Source organism: Sapajus apella, unplaced genomic scaffold (assembly GCF_009761245.1).
Source record: "Sapajus apella isolate SASKATOON/1434 unplaced genomic scaffold, GSC_monkey_1.0 scaffold476, whole genome shotgun sequence".
NCBI lineage: Eukaryota > Metazoa > Chordata > Mammalia > Primates > Cebidae > Sapajus > Sapajus apella.
Window position 1 is genome coordinate 18,048 of NW_022437412.1, and position 20,957 is coordinate 39,004.

The 20,957-nt window shown below is 42.9% G+C and overlaps 1 protein-coding gene and 1 non-coding gene across 2 annotated transcripts; one reads left to right on the plus strand and one right to left on the minus strand.

Moving 5' to 3' along the window:
- Positions 1-266: 266 nt before the first annotated feature.
- On the minus strand, positions 267-369 carry LOC116545988. The gene has a single exon (XR_004266543.1). It is a non-coding gene; the product is annotated as a small nucleolar RNA U13 (small nucleolar RNA).
- Positions 370-10,516: 10,147 nt separating this feature from the next.
- Positions 10,517-20,253, plus strand: LOC116545987 (V-type proton ATPase subunit G 1). Its single transcript, XM_032272369.1, has 3 exons — positions 10,517-10,849; positions 15,003-15,103; positions 19,450-20,253. The coding sequence occupies exons 1-3, from the start codon at positions 10,768-10,770 to the stop codon at positions 19,621-19,623; spliced, it is 357 nt and encodes a 118-aa protein (XP_032128260.1). The 5' UTR covers positions 10,517-10,767; the 3' UTR covers positions 19,624-20,253.
- Positions 20,254-20,957: the final 704 nt, after the last annotated feature.

Consider the following 20,957-nt stretch of genomic DNA (forward strand, 5'->3'; position numbering starts at 1 on the left):
TGCTTCCCATACAACTCAATACATCAAATAAGCCTAATTAGTTTAACATCTCTACAGCTGAAAAATACATCCTTTGAGGCTCTGAAAACAGCTGAAAAATACATCCTTTGAGGCTCTCCAGAGGCCCAACTAGAAAATCCCAAAGATAATTCTAGGTCAAAAAGACTTCATTTAGAACTCTGATAGTGAGAAAGCCTGCCAAATATGTCAAAAGATATCAAACATTTAATTAAAACAGAATCACAGATAATAGCGAAATAATAGTCATTCACTTAACAAGAGTGACTGAAGATTTCAAGGTCTGAGGGTAGCAGATCTCACACACGAGTGTGAACACTCAGTCTTCATGCTTATGAACTAGAAAAGGATTGTGAGTGAAGATTTCAAATGTAAGCTGAGCATAGTAGTGTGCACCTGTAGTCCCAGCAACCGGGAGAATGAGGTGGGAGGATCCCTTAAGTGCAGTTCAAGGCCAGGCTGGACAACATAGTGAGACCCTATATCAAAGAATAAAAATTTCAAAAACAAATGCAGAAAGTTGCATATATGTTTTTTTTTTTTCAAAGGCTAAAGACTCAGTTTTCCTAAGTAATCAAAAACCTAATAAAGACCACATGAAGCACAGGAAATTACCTTCATAAAACACAGAATCTTTTTTTCCTAGGCCAATTACCAAAAAATAAAGAAAATACTTCATCGGTGTAATTGTTTCTTATAGGAAGTCCTTTTAGATAACCTGAAAATCTAACCTAATGAAAATGTACTTGAATTCAATTTGACACTGGATAACTGTGTATCCAAGGTTATGAGTATACACTATGTTAAAGAAGTAAACAAAAAAATAAGTACCTTGAGCAGGGAAACATATGGCTCTTAGAAAAAGTAAAAGCACATTAAATTTCCTAGTTACCTGGAATAATTCAGGCATGTCAAGAAAAGCCAATAGCACAGAATCAAGTTATTGCTGGAGAAAAATATTGCTTTTCTAGGCCTTTAAAACAAACATATCAGCATTAGGTCTCAACAGCAGAGTTAGAACCAGAGAAAATAAGTACAGAAGCTTACCAAAAGGTCAAGGGAGAGAGTCATTAAGTTAATTAAGCTAAAAAAAAAAAAAAAAGTGTGCCTTCTTAAGGGGAAAATGAGGAAGAGCAGACGATAACTTAGGTCTGTGACCTGCATGCAAATCACGTGGAATGAGGAGAAGCAGAAGTTGAGCTTCTGAGACATAAATCGGAAACTCTTCAAGAGAAAGACTCTATTTTGAGAAATTACATTATTGCTTTAAATTTAAAAGATAGCATTCTAAACCTAGAATTAGGGAAAATAAACAGAAACCATAAAACAGGAAGAGGTTATAGTTCAGAAGATGGTAAAAAAAATTTAAAGAAACAGATATCAGATTTTTTTGTTTTAGAGATAGGGCCTTACTCTCTTGCCCAGGCTGGAGGGCAGTTTTACCATCATAGCTCAGTGCAGACTCAAACTCCTGAGCTCAATTGATCTCCTAACTCAGCCTCCTGAGGAGGGGGTTGGGAGGAAGACTACAAGTGTGCACCATCATGCCTGGATAATTTTGTTGTTGTTGTTGTAGAGATTGGGGTCTCATGATATTGGCTAAGCTGGTCGCAAACTCGTGGTGGCCTCAAGCAAGCCTCCTGCCTCAGCCTCCCAACGCACCAGGATTACAGGTGTAAGTCACCACATCCAGCCAGGTTTCAGAATTAAAAATCAAAACCTTTTGTAATTTTTTTTAACTGAGAAAAATGATACTCCAGGAAACTCTTGTTGCTTTAAACATAGAGAACTGGTTTTCTATTTTGTATTAGTATATTCGATTTTCAGAAAAATTTATAAATAATTTCCTTCTAAATTTAGCCAATTTTATGCGTACAAAACTTATTTTATAAAATTCATCTTTCACAAATCTTTTGCAACTTGCTCAAACCTCTTATGGCTTGTTTCGGCCTCATTTTGTTCTAGTCTTTCTTTTTAACATCAGAACAAACAGTTATTCTACCTTAGGACAAAAATTTCCTTTTGTTTTTTCTTTATCTTTTTTTTTTTTTTTTTTTTTTTTTGAGACGGAGTTTCGCTTTTGTTTCCCAGGCTGGAGTACAATGGCGCGATCTCGGCTCACCGCAACCTCCGCCTCCTGGGTTCAGGCAATTCTCCTGCCTCAGCCTCCTGAGTAGCTGGGATTACAGGCACGCACCACCATGCCCAGCTAATTTTTTGTAGCTTTAGTAGAGACGGGGTTTCACCATGTTGACCAGGATGGTCTCGATCTCTTGACCTTGTGATCCACCCGCCTCGGCCTCCCAAAGTGCTGGGATTACAGGCTTGAGCCACCGCGCCCGGCCCTTCTTTATCATTTTTACCACACAAGATTCTGTCTGATACAAAGGCATGTATCTTTTTCATTTTTCTTAACAAAGATGCCGTCTCATATTTATAACTTTCTTGCATATCTCTTCTACTTATTGATTTATTTCTGTCTTGTTTTTATTTTCTTCTTAAATCTGTATTTTGAAACCACCTTTAAATAATATCTGAATTAGGCCTAGCATTTCTCATCACAATCCAGTGTTTGGAGTCCTGTCATAAAACTGACTTCATAGTTACTGGGGTTAGAGAGGTGAAGAATAATTTTTTTTTTAAACCTCTGTGTTAGTTCAAAATTACCACAGTTGGTTAGTAAGCTGATTTTTTTATGTGTTCTATACAAATAATTGTAAATTTTTAATACATTGAGTGCTTTAATCTTGATAACTGGGTCTCCGTTTAATACTTTCATTTGTATAACTCATTTGCAGTCTGAAAAAACAATTTTTTTTTTTTTGAGATGGAGTCTCTCTCTGTACCCAGGCTGGAGTGTGATCTCAGCTCACTGCAATCCCAGCTTTCCGAGTTCAAGTGATTCTCCTGCCTCAGCCTCCCAAGTAGCTGGGACCACAGGTGCACGCCACCATGCCTGGCTAATTTTTGTATTTTTAATGGAGATGGGATTTTACCATGTTGGCCAGGCTGGTCTCCAACTCCTGACCTCAGGTAATCTGCCCATCTGAGCCTCCCAAAGTGCTGGGATGACATACCTGAACCACTGCACCCAGCCTGCGGTCTGAAAATTTCTTTAGTGCCAGTCCCTGACATATTATTAGAAGTTAATTTTCTTTGCATTTTAAAATATCTGTCTCCTTTCAACTAAAATATCTAGTAATCGTCATCATCATCTGCATCAAGAAACAGTGATGAAAATAAATTAAAACTAATTTTTTTTTGAGACTCTCCCCTCCCCAAAACCAATTTTTTTTTTTTTTTAATGGAGTCTCGCTCTGTCATCCAGGCTGGAGTGCAGTGGCGCCATCTTGGCTCACTGCAACCTCCGCCTCCTGGGGTCAAGGGATTCTCCTGCCTCAGCCTCACAAGTAGCTGATTACATGCATGTGCCACTGTGCCCAGCTAATTTTTGTATTTTTCATAGAGACAGGGTTTCACCATGTTGGCCAGGATGGTCTCGATTTCTTGACCTCGTCATCCTCCCACCTCACCCTCCCAAAAAGCTGGGATTAATTTTTTACAGCGATGGAGGTCTCTACATCCACCATGCCAGGCTAAACTAATTTTTTTAAAAAGACAAAATGCATAGGACAATTAAGGATATGATTTTCTTGAGGCTATTGCAATAAGGAGAGCCATCTAGATGTGAGGATCAAAGTGTTGTGACAAAGCAGCTTTGCCTTAGACCTTTATAAGAAGGAATGACAAGTCACAGGTGCGTGAGAAACAGTTAGAATGGTTTTGCAATCAGGGGAAGTCTCTGCCAGCTGAACAGAAAATGTTTACTTTTGTCTCTAGCTAGTTTCAGGGGGACAGGCAATTCTAATCTTAATTGCTCATGAAAAAAGGAACATGAAGTTGAACGTTCTGCATTTGACCTTGTCACAAATACCTGGACGTCATCTGTGAATCCTATGGCAGGGAGTCTTATCTAAATGAGTGGAGCCTGGAGCAGTGGCTCACATCTGTAGTCCCAGCACTTTGGGAGGCCAAGATGGGTGGATCACAAAGTCAGGAGTTCGAGACCAGCCTGGCCATTATGGTGAAACCCTGCCTCTACTAAAAGTACAAAAAATTAGTCAGATATAGTGGCAGGTGCCTGTAATCCCAGCTACTTAGGAGGCTGAGGCAGGAGAATCACTTGAATCCGAGAGGCAGAGGCTGTAGTGAGCTGAGATTGCACCACTGCACTCCAGCCTGGGTGACAGAGCAAGACGTCTCAAAAAAATTCTCTATATTAATTTTGCCTTGCTTTCTTTCTTTAGGTGGACAGGATGTTGAGAATTAATACAAAGTTAACCCTTCCTCTCCCTTGATTTATACAGAAAGTAATTACTGTTAAGTAAAAATTATAGATGGGCCAGGCATGGTGGTTAACCCTTGCAATTCCAGCACTTTGGGAGGCCAAGGCGAAAGGATCAGTTGAGCCCAGGAGTTAAAGACCAGCCTGGCCAACATGGCAAAACCCATCTCTACTGAAAATAGAAAAATTAGTCAGGTGTGGTGGTTTACACCTGTAATCCCAGCTACTTGGGAGGCTGAGGAACGAGAATTGCTTGAATCTGGGAGGCAGAGGTTGGAGAGAGCAGAGATCATGCCACTGCACTCCAGCCTGGGTGACAACAAGACTCTGTGTCAAAAATTAAAAAATAAATTGATTAATTAATGTGGGAAGTAGAAAAGTTCCTTTTTAAGGTTTTCTTTCTTGTTAAAGTGTGCTAATAACTTTGTTAAGCCCTGTCCCATGTAGGTGTTAAACATGCCATGCTTACCGGCACGTAGTACATTCTATGTCATTGTACTTTAACCAAGATATCTGTGCTGGACGTGCTCACAAACATGTCCCAGCTCTCCACTGCTTTTACCTGTTTAGAAAAGTTTTAAGTTATTAGCCAGTCGGGTTTTAGTTTAGATTGTGAGGTCTGACTGCAGCCAGCGGAGATCAGACACAGCAATAAGGACGACCCCAAATGTGTAAGGGATAAATTTGTCAGTTTTCCTTTATTCATTGTACTCTCATGACATGATGGCTAGTGAGACTACCCTTCCTGCAGTCCAGGAAGTAAAAATTGTGTTGCTGAAAGATCCTTTGTCTCAGTGCTGATTTTTCTTTGCGGCACCAAGCATCTGTTTCCAACAATGAAAAAATAAAATAAAATTTAAAAAGATGCTCCTTCCGGGCCAAATGGTCAGAGTATGGGCTGGATTTTAGCCCAGTCTTGCCTCCTTATGCAGTGAACAGCCTATCCCACTATTGGTAGTGGCCCTGCAGAGTCTCTGGAAGGAGTCCCCTTGTCTAAGGTGACCTTTCATTGACCAGGTCACCTTTCATTTACTAGGTCATTTCTTATTTTCTGTGGAGAAATTACTATTTTAGGTGAAGTCCCCAAATGCCAGTGGGAACTTGACCTCTGCTGGTGTCCAGGCTTCTGACACTGTCATGAGAAGGAATTCAAGGACTAGTAGAAAAACAGTGAAAGTACAGATATTTATTGCGAAGTGCAAAGTATACACTCAAGAAAGGGTGGTGTGGGTGTTCTCAAGACAGAGAGCTGTGCCATGGAGTTTGGGGTTTCTATCTTTATAGGTTTCCTTACCAAGGGGTGGAATATTCATGAAGATTCTTGGAAAAAGGTGAAGATTTCTCAGAACTGTTGCTGCCCATTTTTACAGAAAATATGGGTGTTCCTGGAACTGTCCAGGTGCTGGTGGGTGTACGGTTTAGTATGTTAAGGGGCGTATAATGAGGTCCTAGGAGAAACCTGGGTCAAATTCAGCCCCATGTGTCCAGTCGGTCTTCGCCAGCTTGGCCCATACCCTGGTTTTTCAGGGTCTTATCAGCCCCTGGCTTATGCAGCCATTTCAAAAGTTTCCTTTCGTTAGGTGAATCTGCTGCCTGGAATTTTCCATTCTCCTGCCACTGCCCTGTATTCCTGTAGTGAGCAGAGATCATGATACTGCACCTAGCCTGGGTGACAGAGCAAGATGGGGTGAAGATATCTAAATTCTTGTGAGTAGTGAGTACCTTGTAAGCTAGTTGCATGTGTTAACTGATTTAATCCTCACAATAACATTATTATACTACTATTAACCTCATTTTTTTTTTTTTTCAGACTGAATCTCACTCTGTCACTCAGGCTAGAGTACAATGGTGTGATCACAGTTCCCTGCAGCCTTCAACTCCTAGGCTCAAGCAATCCTTCCACCTCAGCCTCTGGAGCACCTGGGACCACAGGCCTGTGCCACCATGCCGGGGTAATTTTTTGCCGTTTTTGTAGAAAAGAGGTCTCACTATGTTGCCCAGGGTGGTTTTAAACTGCTGGGCTCAAGCTATCCACCCACCTTGGCATGCTAACCTCATTTGTAACATATGAGGAGTTGAAGCCACAGTGTGGTTACATTTGCTAAATTACAGGGCTGGGGATTTGAACCGAGGCCACCTTACTCTCTTAGCCAAGGCAGTGAGAGATCCCACCTACCTTAGTCCTAGCTGAGCTGGGGTATGTGAAGAACACCCTTGCTACTTCTCCTTGTTTCCAGCTTGTCTAGGATCAACTGCTGCTCAGAAAGGAAACACTCCTTTCTTTGATATGCTAATACATTCCTTGGTCAGGGCCGCAAGGTCTGAGAATGCTCTGCGTCTTTCAGACAACTTTGTGAATTTCAAAACTTGTTCTGGGGGGCGGGGGCGGGCAATGGCTTCACCCTTATTTCCTAGTTATTGTGGGATACCTCCCCAGGGTATTCAAGTTCTAATAACAAACACCCACTCAGATCACTGGAAAATTCAAACCAGTCTAAAAATTTCAGAGGCGGGATTGTCTAATTTTTTTCCCTTTACACAATGAACTTTTGAAATGCTGCAAGCAAAAAGAATTCTGGAATTTGTAGATATTTAGATGCTTCGAGGAACTGAGCTATTAGAGGAACCCTCATGTGAAGGCTTTTGTTAAGTGGAGGACCAGATTGTAAATCAAACAATCACCCCCTAGCCAGATAAAAATAACAGCTTCCATTTTCTGGCTCTTACTACAGACTAGAAATTGCAAGGCTTCACATCTGTCATCATATCTCGCTAATAACACCTTTATAGAGGTATAATTCACATACTGTACTTTTAAAGTACGCAATTCAGTGTTAATTGTTTTCTATATATTCACAAGGGTATGCAACTGTCACCACTAATTCCAGAACATTTCCATCACCCGAAAAAGAAACCCCATGCCCCAGTGAGCAGTCACTCCGCCATTCCTCTCCCTTCAGCCCCTGGTTAACCACTAAACTACTTTCTGTATCTATTTGTCTATTCTGGACATTTCATATAAATGGAACTGTACAATATGTAGTCTTTTGTGCCAGCTTTTTTCCTGCAGCATATTACCAAGTTTCATCCATGTTGTAGCTTTATTTCCTCTTCATAACCAAATACTATTCTATTGTATGAATACACTACCTTTTGTTTATCTACTCATCAGTAGATGGACATTTGGGTTGTTTTCAGTTTTGGGGTACCATCATCTCTTTCAATCTTCACGCCACCTCTACATGTGTATATGTCTTTTAATATTCATGCCACTTCTAGACGTGCTGTCCTCCGTTGATTGGCTGAGTGAATTGTGTTTTCTTTCTTTTCATCTCTTTTTATTTTTACAGATGGGGCCTCCCTGCATTGCCCAGGCTGGAGTGCAGTGGCCATTTATAGGCGCAATCATAGCAATGCAGCCTCTAACTCCTGGCCTCAAGGGATCCTCCTGCTTCCGCCTCCCAAGTAGCTTGGACTACAAGTGAGCCACACCTGACTGTGAATTGTATTTTCTGATGTCAACCAAAGAAAAACATCAAGCATTTAAAGAATTAAGTTCTGCCAGTTGAGGTGGCTCACACCTGTAATCCCAGCACCTTGGGAGGTTGAGGTGTTGGATCACGTCAGGTCAGGAGTTCGAGACCAGACTGGCCAACATGATAAAACTCCATCTCTACTAAAAATACATAACTTAGCCAAGCATGGTGATGGATGCCTGTAATCCCAGCTACTGTGGAGGCTGAGGGAGGAGAATCGCTTCAACCCGGGAGTGGAGGTTGCAGTGAGCCAAGATCCTGCCACTGCACTCCAGCCTGGGTGACAGAGTGAGACTCTGTTTCAAAAAAAAAAAAAAAGAAAAGAATTATGTTTGTTTTATTCAGAAGCCTTACTGAAGACTGAAGACCAAGCAATACAGACTGGGAAGTTTCATCAGGCTGCTCCAAAACAGCGTTTTAGCCCACTGCTTATATATAGATGGTACGGGTTCAGTACACAAAATCACATCAAAGTTTGGCTCTAAGAGAACATATCTCTGACTAAAGATTATTAAAAGTACATTGCTTGAACCCAGGAGGCGGAGGTTGCGGTGAGCGGAGATCGTGCCATTGCACTCCAGCCTGGGCAACAACAGTGAAACTCCGTCTCAAAAAAAAAAATAAATAAATAAATAATAATAAAAATAAAAAAATAAAAGTAAATTTCTTTTTCTTTTTTCCTTTTTTTGAGATGGAGTCTTGCCCTGTCAACAGGCTGGAGTGCAGTAGCATGGTCTCGGCTCACCGCAACCTCCACCTCCCTGGCTCAAGCAATTCTCCTGCCTCAGCCTCCAGAGTAGCTGGGACTACAGGCAAGTGTCACCACACCTGGCTAATTTTTGTATTTTTAGTAGAGATGGGATTTCACCATGAAGGCCAGGATGGTCTCGATCTCTTGACCTTGTGATCTGCCTGCCTCGGCCTCCCAAAGTGCTGGGATTACAGGCCTCCCAAAATGCTGGGATTAGAGGTCACCTGGTCCTTTCCTCAGCCCACAAGATTCCTGCAGAAGAGCAGTAGCTATGAGGTGTTACTCTGCAGTCCTGACTGGATTCAAATACCCTGTCTGCATGTTAATAGGGGCGTGACTTTTGGCTCAGAGACTTTGGGACTCTCTGAGGTTCAGTTTGGACAATATATAATGGAATTAGTAACAGTATCAAAGTTACTGTGAGGAGTGAGTGAAGCGGTGACAAGGGCCTATCATATTGTAAACTCAACCCCTGGCTTCCTATTTCACTATTCACTGTGGATGGGGAGATGTCTCTGTGCCAAGCTGACCCCTCCCCAACTCCACACAGGCTGGTCCTTTTTCCCTAATCATTGCTTACCACCTCCAACCCCCACTATCCTTTTCTAGGTAACTTCTTATTCTTCAGATCTTAATTTATTTTTAAACAATTAATGTTTTTTTTTTTTTTTGAGACAGAGTCTCGCTCTGTTGCTGGAGTGCAGTGGTGTGATCTTGGCTCACTGCAACCTCTGCCTCCCTGGTTTAAACGATTCTCCTGCGTCGTCCTCGTGAGTAGCTGGGTTTACAGGTGAGCGCCACCATGCCCAGCTCATTTAATTTTTCCTAGAGACGGGGTTTCACCTTGTGGGTTAGGCTGGACTCAAACTCCTGGCCTCGTGATCCACCCACCTCAGCCTCCTAAAGTGCTGGAATTACAGGCGTGAGCCACCGCGCCCAGCCTATTTTAATTTTTTTTGAGACAGGGTCTTGCTCTGACACCCGGGCTGCAGAGCAGTGGCGCCATCTCGGCTTACTGCAGCCTCCGCCTGCCGGGTTCAAGTGATTTTCTTGCCTCAGCCTACCAAGCAGCTGCGATTACAGGCGCGCACCACCACGCCTGGCTAATTTTTGTATTTTTAGTAAAGACTGGTTTCACCATGTTGGCCAGGCTGGTCTCGAACTCCCGACCTGAAGTGATCTGCCTACCTCAGCCTCCCAAAGTGCTGGGATTACAGGCGTGAGCCACTGTGCCTGGCCTTCAGATCTTACTTCAAACACCCATTCCTTGGTACAGCATTCAGAGACATCTCCACATGCCTCTCTCCTTACTAAAGTTTATTTCTTACAAAACCCTGCATTTTTCCTTCATGTCTTTATCACAGTTTGTAATTGCCTATTTAAAATAACCTGTCATGTGTCCATAAACTGTGAGCTCTGCCAGGGACCTTGTTTGTCCTGCTCTCTGCCATGTCCTCAGTATCAACAGTGTTCTAGGAGCAAAGCAGGCTTTCATCAAATATTTATGGGAAACAGTCCAGTCCGTTCCTGAACTCGGGCTCAGAAAGGAACAGCAACCTGTCCAAAATCACACAAGTTAGTGGCAGACTTGATCCCAAATCTCCTAACTTGCAACCCAAGACTCTATCCCTGGAACTGAGAAGAATCTTCCCAAACTATCCCCCGATAAAATTTGAGTGCTAAACAAAGTCCCAGAAAGGGAGGGAGTAGAGCGGTGTGCAGAGTAAGAGGAAAGTGATTTGGCTTGGCCCCTCCTCTGTGACCTTAATGTTAGCATACTGCAAACTGAGGGATTATGACAACAACGACGTGGCAGGGCGGCTACACTGAGCGAACCACCGACGCGGCAACCATTGAAAGTGGTCAGGGCGCGTAGAGGGGAGGAGAGCGGAGACCCTGCGCAGGCGCAGTCGAGCTGCTCCGCTCTACCCTCCTCCGCCCCGCCCCATCTCTCCCGAATCATCAGTCCAAGAGCTGTCAGCTGATGCTACGCTACGCGGTCACGTGACGAAGGGGGGCGCGGCGCAGGCGCAGATTGTGGGCGGTTGGGTCACCTGACCCAAGGGGCCTTCGAGGTGCTTTAGGCGGCTTACCTCTATCTCAGAATCGCTGCCGCCATGGCCAGTCAGTCGCAGGGGATTCAGCAGCTGCTGCAGGCCGAGAAGCGGGCCGCCGAGAAGGTGTCTGAGGCCCGCAAAAGTGAGTTTCAGGGTGGGGCTACCCGGCGTGGGGCTCCCCGGCGTGGCGCGCGCGAGTCGAAGGAAGACCGCTGGGCCGCAGGTGGTGGTGGGTAGATTAGGCCCGAAAAACTGCGGGGTGCGGGCGTGGTTATAGTCGCGGAAGGTTATGTGTTTCGAAGCTCTGAGGAGGTGAGGCTCTGGAAGGCTTGCAGATCGCCTGGAAGCCACGACGTGAGGTAGTAAATCGGCCTTGGAAACAATAATGGGTGACCATCCTTGCGGCCTGGAGGCGTGTGAAATGGGCTATCCAAACGGGGTTCTTTGTCCTTCCCCTCTTCCACGTACTGCTCTGGGGTGGTCAGTCTCGGTGAAGGGAGGCAGCATCCACACAGTTGCTCTGTCTAGAAACCCAGAATCCTCTTTGCCTTTTCTCCCTCCCTCATTTGCCACCTTCAGTCAGACGCCAAGGCTTGCGTATCTTTCACTTTTTCCCTTTGTCTACTACTAACATCTTAGTCCAAGACACCAACTTCTCTGAAGGTACTGTGGCGCTCTAAATCGTTGATTGGTGCGTGTGTTTCTGTCTGTCTAATATGTGGCAAGCGCAGTGCCCAGTGTATCAGTTATCTCCCCTAACTTGGCTTCTTTAGGGGAGATGGGAGTTTGAGATCACCCCATTAATTGCGGGAGAGATAAGTGCTAGAGTGGAAAAATGTAAGGTTGCTAAAGAATTTAAGAGGTGAGTTTAATCTAGACTTGGGAGTGGAAGAACCTGTTCTACTCTCCTCCATTCTCCTCTTTGCTGTCGTCCTTCTAAATGCAAACATGTGACTTCTGCTGGCAAGGAACAAAAAATAAATAAAATGCAAATATTACTGCCCTACCGCCTTTGCAGTCGAAAGTTTAGTGCCTGCAGAAAAAAGCTCAAATGCCTTACTGAAGTGGGGGAGGTTCTTGGAGGTCAGTCTTAGTACTTTCGTCCAGCCATACTGAATCGCTGTGATCCCTCAGAAGCACCATGATTTCTTTCACCTGCAGGTCTTCGTGCACGCTGTTTCCTCTGACTGGAGAGGCCTTTTCCAATTTTCCTCCCCTTTGTTCTCTGACCCTTAGTCTTCCATCAGACCTCAAAATTTAGGGAGCATTTCTTCCGGGAAGCCTTTCCTGACTCATGCTTCTCCCCTCAGACTAGGCTTGGAGTCCCTCCCAAGTGTTGATTTCTGCCAGTGCCGTGCAATAACCTGTTTGTTTATATGGCTCAGTCACTAGACTAAGCTTCTGAGAACAGAAACTATGTTTAATTTAACTTTATGTATCCCGTTTCTCATCTGGTGAGAAAGATGCTTCTGTCCCTATTTTACAGATGGTAAAAATGAGGCTCAGAGAGAAATGATTTGTTCATACCCTGGGAAGCAACATACGTAGTTGGGACTCAGTAGCCTCTTTTCTCATGCAAGGCTAAGATGCTGAGAAAGACTGATCTTAGTAATTCCTTGATGTTTCTCCTAGTATAGGACTTAATTTGTCTGACATCCAACTAGATTTCAAGCATGTCTCCTCTACTTATTCAATTAGGGATTGTGTGGTACTTGAAAAGTTTTCTTTGAGGATGTTGGGAATGGGAAGAAATCTTGTTGTTCCCATGACTGGAAAGTTCTGTGTTCTTCCCAGAATATTTCCAGTCATGCCCTCGGTAGAGTATTTCCAGAATGCCTTCTCAGAGTTTGTCTTATGATGGTTCATCAGTAACAGAAGTTGTATCTGTCTGGAGGGATATGAGAATAGATTGGGGAAGTGCAGGAAAAAATACTCGGAATATGGCAAGAATAATTCTGAGTGCCCTGGAGGTAGGAGTTATGTTTTATGCCTTTATCCTGTCAAGCCTGGTGCAGGGTTTTGTATATCTCAGGTAGCTGTGACTTTGTTTTAAAAAGTATTAATGGCCAGCCATGGTGGCTCAGGCTTGTAAACCCAGCACTTTGTGAGGCTGAGGTGGGTGAGATCAGGAGTTTGAGATCAGCCTGGGCAATATGGTGAAGCTCTGTATCTACTAAAAATACAAAACTTACCTGGGTGTGGTGGCACACACGTGTAGTCCCAGCTACCCGGGAGGCTGAGACAGGAGAATTGTTTGAATCCAGGAGGCAGAGTTTGCAGTGAGCCGAGATCGTGCCACTGCACTCCAGCCTGGGGAACAGAAGGAGACTCCATCTCAGAAAACAAAACGAAGTATTTATCGCTAGTAGTTTATGGCTAACATACATCTCAGATTTTTTTTTTTTTTGAGACAGTCTCACTACGTTGCTCAGGCTAGAGTGCAGTGGCATGATCTTGGCTTCCTGCAACCTCCACCTCCCGAGTTCCGCAGATTCTTGTGCCTCAGTCTCCTGAGTAGCTGAGATTACACGTGCCTGCCACCATGCCCGTCTCTACTAAAAATACAAAATCAAATAAATTAATAAAAAATACAAAAATAAATTTTTATATTTTTAGTGGAGACAGTGTTTCACCATGTTGGCCAGGTTGGCCTCAAACTCTTGGCCTCCCAAAGTGCTGGGATTACAGGGATGAGCCACCGCCCCCTGGCCTGTCTCAGAACTGTTAATAGGAACAGAGGTTTTTAGAAGAACTGCAGTTTGAAAAAATGCCTTTCTTAATTTATAATTATGATTGATTTGCCCAGTTAGGAGTTGGGAAGAGGTAGTGCATGATGCGAAATGGTCCCATCCAATTTTTTAATGAAATCATTGCTTTGGACCTTAACATTTTTAAAAAGTTTGTGTTAATGGCATATTTCATTGGAGTGAAACAAAACACTGGTTTCCATATGTAAGGCCCAAGAAAAACAAGATTTAATAGAAATACGTTTTCCTCTTTAAATATTTTTGATTTTTAGAGGCACCTGTCAGTATTGAATGTTGAGGATGTTTGCTGAAGGCAGTAAATGGTATTATCTTGAGTAATAAATGCAGGGAGCCATGGGAGTGGGAGTGATGTCTTGTGAAGTCACGCGGAGCTACTGCAGCATGTTGGGGCCGTGAGTGTTGTAGATTGTTGGTTTGGAAAATATCTTTAGCTTTGAAATACAGTCCAATACAGCTGCTGGGAGTATAGCATGTAAAGGATTGGGGTACAGGTGCCCAAAGCAGACAATAGTAGGCCAGAAATAATATTGGAGTGAATGTGGACTTAGAGAAATAGTCGTTGGAGTGCTTTGAGAGAGACTTGTTTCAGACTAATGTTTACAGGTCCAAAGTTCTGTTCTTAATCAGGAGGTGGAAGATTAAGTTTGTTTTCATTCAGCCACATGGGCTTTAGACAGTTGATAATACAATGATGTACCATTATAACAAAGCTTAATTTTAGATCCAGGATGTCTTTTGCTCCGAATTAAATAAATAGGTTGATGGTCTAAAACCCCTCTTTTAAAAAAAAAAAAAAAATTGGTGATTGGACATTCAAAGCAGAGAGTATGTATGTGTTGGCTGTCCTTGTGGTCTGTTTTCATGCAGGCTCTGACCAAACCTAGAGATTTTTTTCCAGCTCTACGTTAAGCCACTTACTTCTAGAAACCAAAATACCTGTGTCTCCTCTTCCCTTAGCCACTAGTGCAGTCTTACTGTCCAGTGCTCCTCATTCAGCATTCCTTTTCAGTCACCACTTTCTTGATTTCCATGTGACAGGCACTGCTTTTAGTTTCCAGTGTTACATCATCTGGTTCATTAGTTACATTATAGGTTGATGTCCCTTGGGAACTTATTAGCCTTTTTGCTAAGCATCTAAGGAGGGCTGCAGTTTTAATCAGCAGCATACTTACGTGTTTACTTGTTGAGAAGCGATCCCTAGATGGTTAATGTTACCCATTTTATGTTGGTTTTTAATAGTTGAGATTGAGAGAATATTCTGACACGTTCTACAATTTTTTGCCTTCATTTTTATGGGCTGTAGTTACAGAAGGTATTCCTTTTTGTCTTGTCACTTCCTAGTTAAGTACAGCCTGCAGGAGGGAAGAACCTCTACTGTTTGTTAGCTCTGAATTCCCTCTTTCCCATGTACAGCTCTTGGGACTGTGTCATAATTCATTCTTAGTTTATTAAAATTTAACATCTCAGTCTTTCCTTGCTTTTCTGCTTTTAACCGTTTCCTGATATAGCTCTCTCCTTTGAAAACAGGAAAGAACCGCAGGCTGAAGCAGGCCAAAGAAGAAGCTCAGGCTGAAATTGAACAGTACCGTCTGCAGAGGGAGAAAGAGTTCAAGGCCAAGGAAGCTGCGGTGGGGCCCCATTTGTTTTCATTACTGCTTTAGTTTCCTGATACCCTCCCTGCCAAGGCTCTCAAAATATCCAGCATAGCTCAGAGATTCTGGTAGAATTTTGAAAATTGGTAATTGTGTGTTTTATTGGATGCTCAGGCATCTGTCTCTTAGGATGATCGGTTTTTCCACACATGTTGAATCCTAATTTTCATTTATTCAGTCATTTAACACATACCTGTTGAACAGTTAACGTGTGCCAGGTAGTGTGCTAGATGCTAGGGATCAGCGATGACCAAGAATAGTTACAATCCCTTCCATCATGGAGTGTAGCTCACCATCTGGTGGTCAAGGAGACTCAGTAATACAGTGCAAATCATGCAGAGACAACTGAAAAGTGCTGTGACAGTCATAAACAAACCAGCTGGAGCCCCACTTTAGTATATATAGTACGGACATTTAACCAGTGTTACGGGCTGTACTGTGGTGCGCACAATAATAGCACAAAAACAGATCACAGAGAGTACAGAGGAAGCAGGGACCATTGTGGAAAGGGGAAAGGATGGAGGAGGGCTTCACAGAGAAAAGAAACTATCAGGACTCTTGGGTGCAGGTAACAGAAAATATAATTAAAACTGATTCTAAATGGAATGTATTGGCCTATATAATTAAAAACCCAGGATCTTAAATAACATGCTTAGTACTTTCTCTCACCTGTGTGTTTGGCTTTGTATTTCTCTCAAATTCTACATTGTGGCCTCTAGTAGTTCCAGCACACACACTTCCAGGCCCAAATCCAGTGATTAAAGGCACATACCTCCCTCCTAGCATTAAGTAGCAAAAATTGTGATTAATTTTTTCTTTGTAAGAGACAGAGTCACACTCTGTCATTCAGGCTGGAGTGTAGTGGTGTGATCAGAGTTCACTGTAGCCTAGAGCTCCTAGGCTGAAGCAGTCTACCCCCACCCAGCCTTCTGAGTAGCTAGGACTAGAGGCATTATTCACCATGCTTAGCTGATTTTTTTTTTTTTTTTTTGTAGAGATAGGGTCTTGCTGTGTTGCCTCGGCTGGTCTTGAACACCTGGCCTCAAGTGATCCTCACATCTTGACCTCCCAAAATGCTGGTTCATCTTTATTCTTGGCAGTTACAGTGCTATTAAAACTTGACTCACAGTGGCTCACACCTGTAATCCCAGCACTTTGGGGAGGCTGAAGTGGGAGGATTGCTTGAAGCCAAAGTTCAAAACCAGCCTGGGCAATAAACCAGTTCATTGTCTCTTTAAAAATAAATAAATAAATAAGAAAAATAAAATATAAAAAATAAGAAAAATAAAAACAAAACTTAACATGTTTCTTTGATTCTTTAATTGGGGCTGATTGGTGCTGTAAGTTGTCAGACTGCTTATAAAACAATGTAGAAATACCCTTGTGTCAGGGCAGGCATTGTCTTCATTTTATTTTATTTTATTTTTCCAAGATGGAGTCTCACTTTGTCACCCAGACTGGAGTACAGTTGCATGATCTCAGCTCACTGCAACCTCGACCTTCCAGATTCAAGTGATTCTCCTGCCTCCACCTCCCAAATAGCTGGGATTACAGGCATGCACCCACATGCCCAGCTAATTTTTGTATTTTTAGTAGAGATGGGGTTTCACTATGTTGGCCAGGCTGGTCTTGAAGTCCTGACTTCATGATCTGCTTACCTCAGCCTCCCAAAGTGCTGGCTTACAGGTGTGAGCCACCGCGTCCAGCCTGTCTTCATATTTTTACATTCTTTTTTCATTTTCATGGCACAGGCTCAGGAAGTCCTGATGACATGTGCCCTCATATTTTTATAATCTGCTGTAGTTGCTTGTAGAGATGGTACTGGTTATTGTACTGTAAAGCACAAGCTCTGAACCTTTTTTTTTTTTTTCTTTTTGAGATGGAGTGTCACTCTTGTTGCCCAGGCTGGAGTGCAATGGCATGATCTTGGCTCACTGCGACCTCCACCTCCTGGGTTCAAGCTATTCTCCTGCCTCAGCCTCCTGAGTAGGTGGGATTACAAGTGCCTGCCGCCACGCCTGGCAGTTTTTTTTTTTTTTTTTTTTTTCTGTATTTTAGTAGAGATGGGGTTTCGCCATGTTGGCTAGGCTGGTCTCGAAGTCCTGACCCCAGGCGATCCACCTGCCTTGGCCTCCCAAGTGCTGGGATTTTAGGTGTGAGCCATCATGCCTGGCTAAGCTCTGAATCTTTCTAGCAGTGTTCCATTGTAACCTCCTTGGTTTTTCAGAAAACTTAGTGGAGCTTAGCATATGGCTTATATTCATGAAACAGGTAAGAGGTTATGAACATAAAAATACGAGTTAGCAACTGAGCTGTTACGAGATGCCCCAGGATATTCCTGTAATATGAACAGTTGTAGTATAGTATGAAGAGCTGTAAGGGCATGGTGGCTCATGCCTGTAATCCCAGCACTTTGGGAGGCCAAGGTGGTGGATTGATTGAGCCCAGGAATTCAAGACCTGCTTGGGCAACATGGCCAAACCCCGTCTCTACAAAAAATACAAAAATTAGCTGGGCATGACGGGGTGTACCTGTAGTCCCAGCTACTCAGGAAGCTGAGATTGGAGGATAGCTTGAGCCTCCAAGCTCAAGCTATTGCAGCGAGTCGAGATCACGCCACTGCATTCCAGCTTGGTGACAGAGTGAGACTCCATCTTTTAAAAAGAGAAAATGGAGTGATAAAGTCAGGCACAGTGGTGCACATTTGTGGTCCCAGCTAGGCAGGAGGATCTCTTGAGCCTGGAGGCTGAGGCCATCCTGGACAATACAGTGAGACCCCATCTCCTTGGGAAAAAAAAAAAAAAAAGGAGCGATAGCCTCCTTATAGGTGCTTGTGAGGAATAGGTAATGTGAGAGAATCCTTTGCAAAGTAATACATTATCCAAATATGAAGGGATGTTGTTATTAGCATATATATAGTGAGGCAAGAGCAGGTTAGGTGAATAAAAAGGGTCAGACACAAAAGTTACGTCCTCTAGAACCTTATAGGTCAAGTTCTAATAAAGAAGGCACACAGTTAACAAAAAGCCAGCCATATTGTGAAGACCATAGAAGGTTAAAGAAAATTCATGGCCAGGCGCGGTGGCTCACGCCTGTAATCCCAGCACTTTGGGAGGCCGAGGTGGGTGGATCACGAGGTCAAGAGATCGAGACCATCCTGGTCAACATGGTGAAACCCTGTCTCTACTAAAAAATACAAAAAATTAGCTGGGCATGGTGGTGCGTGCCTGTAATCCCAGCTACTCAGGAGGCTGAGGAAGGAGAATTGCCTGAACCCAGGAGGCGGAGGTTGCGGTGAGCCGAGATCGCGCCATTGCACTCCAGCCTGGGTAACATGAGTAAAACTCCGTCTCAAAAAAAAAAAAAAAAAAAAAAATTCATGTCAGTGTGTGTGAAACTGCTAAGAGGAACTGAAGAGGTAAGACGTGTACGATAAGAATTCAGGTCAAAAAAGGCGGCACTAATGAGAAATTAGTTGTCCTCTCTCTCAGACCTGCAGTCCTCAGAACCAGTCACTGTTAACAGGTTTCTTTTTTTAAATGCTTCTACAATATATATATTTGTAAGAACAGGTGTGACACATGGTGAATCCACTGTTGAACTTAACTAAAACACTAACCAATAATGGTGAAACTCCTTGCATATTCCTCCTAAATTGTGTCTTCATTGTGTTTATTATTATTACTTGTTTTGTTTGGAGATGGGGCCTTGCTATTTTGCCCAGGTAAGGCTCAAACACAGGATCCTCCTGCTTCAGGCTCTCGAATAGCTGAGACTACAGGCATGCACCACCATGTCTGGCTTATGTTTATTGTCATTTAGGAGTTTTTTAAACACCATGTATCTCCCCACATTTAAAACCACAGATAAAAAGACATACTAACCACACTGATACTGTTGAATATCTTGCTTTTCCCCTCCTTAAACTGCATATTTTACAGTTCATTGCAATTGCTGAATAGTTGTCTTGCATAAAAGCACCATGATTTGCTTAACCAGTCCTCAGTTGTTGAGTTTTAGGTTGATTTCCTGTCTTTGGTTAAGACTATATAGTAGACTCTGGAGAGATGTGAATATATGTCTTTGGGATAATTTCCTAGCAGTGGAAATGCTGTGCAGTTTACTTTTGGTAGATGTGGCTCCTGTTAACTCTGGGAATACCTCACATGTGCTTCAGCCGTGAGGTCACATTGCCAGTTTCTGAGTATATTGATTGATGAGCCTGGGTTTCTCCAAGAGTCAGCAAGTAGCTTATGAAATGTACCTGACCAGCTAGAGCGTTGTTCTGATAATCCCTCTGTGACATCGCTCCCCATCTCCAGGCACTGGGATCCCATGGCAGTTGCAGCACCGAAGTGGAGAAGGAGACCCAGGAGAAGATGACCATCCTCCAGACCTACTTTCGGCAGAACAGGGATGAAGTCTTGGATAACCTCTTGGCTTTTGTCTGTGACATTCGGCCCGAAATCCATGAAAACTACCGCATAAATGGATAAAGAAGAGAGAAGCACCTGTTCTGTGGATTGGCATTTTAGATGCCCTCATGGAATATGAAGCTTTAGTACAGCGCTAGTTATCTTCTTATGAAATGGTGTTAAATTATTTCCGTATATTATGTAGTAGGTCCTTCCACTTTTTGGAGAATAGCAAATCTAGCTTTTTTGTACAGACTTAGATTACCTAAAAATTTCATCTTTTTACCTCATATTTCTTAAGAATTTAATGGGCATATGTTGTCTTTTTTCCTATGCCTTTTGGCTCAAGCAACATGTATATCAGTGTTGACTTTTTCTTTTTTAGATCTAGTTTTTAAAAAAACACCACATAACAATTCTTTGAAGAAAGGAAGGGATTAAATGATTTTTTTTTTCCCTAATACTTTCTTGAAGGTCAGGGGCTTTATCTATGAAAAAGTAGTAAATAGTTATTTGTAACCTGTGTGAAGCAGCAGCCAGCCTTAAGGTAGTCCATTCTTGCTAATGGTTAGAATAGTGAATACTAGTGTATTTGGGCTGCTTTTAGTTTCTCTTAACCAAAATTACTAGATGATAGAATTCAAGAACTTGTTACATGTTATTACTTGGTGTATCAATAATCATTTAAAAGTAAAGACTCTTTGTCCTGCATTTTTCCCCCCGTTCCTTCTTTTTCCTTGCCTCTATGATGACCAGTGGTTCTTCATTTTTGATAGTGCAAAACGCACTTTGACCTAGTTGGTCTGGAGAATTTCACTTAGGATATTAGCATACAAATAGCACACATATCACATACACATTTGCATACATAATTAGAAAATGTTCATGATGGATATGTCATATGATTTTACCCAACAACTGCAAGCAAGTAGTCTGTAGTTTGTCCTTTCTCTAGAGAGCCTTGTCCTGGGACAGCCTGGAGCAAGTCATTAAGCATATTTCCCTCCTGGTGGGCTAGGTGATGTGCATAATACCTACAGTACCTTCACAGTAGCACTTACAAGTTAAATGTCCTGTGGCCCTCTTAGCCAAAAGTCTTTCTTTGGTTGCAAAAGTAATTTGTAGGTAACAACAGTTGAAAGAACATGAGATTTCCTTGCTTGTTCTGATAAAAGACAATTAGATGAACTTAAAAACCCTCATATTTGGCCAGGTGCGGTGGCTGTAATCCCAGCACTTTGGGAGGCTGAGGCAGGCAGATTACCTGAGGTTAGGAGTTCGTGACCAGCCTGGCCAATGTGGGGAAACCCTGTCTCTACTAAAAATACAAAAATTAGCTGGGCATGGTGGTGGGCACCTGTAATCCCAGCTATTTGGGAGGCTCAGGCAGGAGAATTGCTTGAACCCTGGAGGTG

Coding starts and splice junctions, on each gene's coding strand:
- LOC116545987 (XM_032272369.1), top strand. CDS start 10,768: ATGGCCAGTCAGTCGCAGGGGATTCAGCAGCTGCTGCAGGCCGAGAAG. Junction 10,850..15,002: donor GGTGTCTGAGGCCCGCAAAA/GTGAGTTTCAGG, acceptor CTTTGAAAACAG/GAAAGAACCGCAGGCTGAAG. Junction 15,104..19,449: donor TCAAGGCCAAGGAAGCTGCG/GTGGGGCCCCAT, acceptor CCCCATCTCCAG/GCACTGGGATCCCATGGCAG.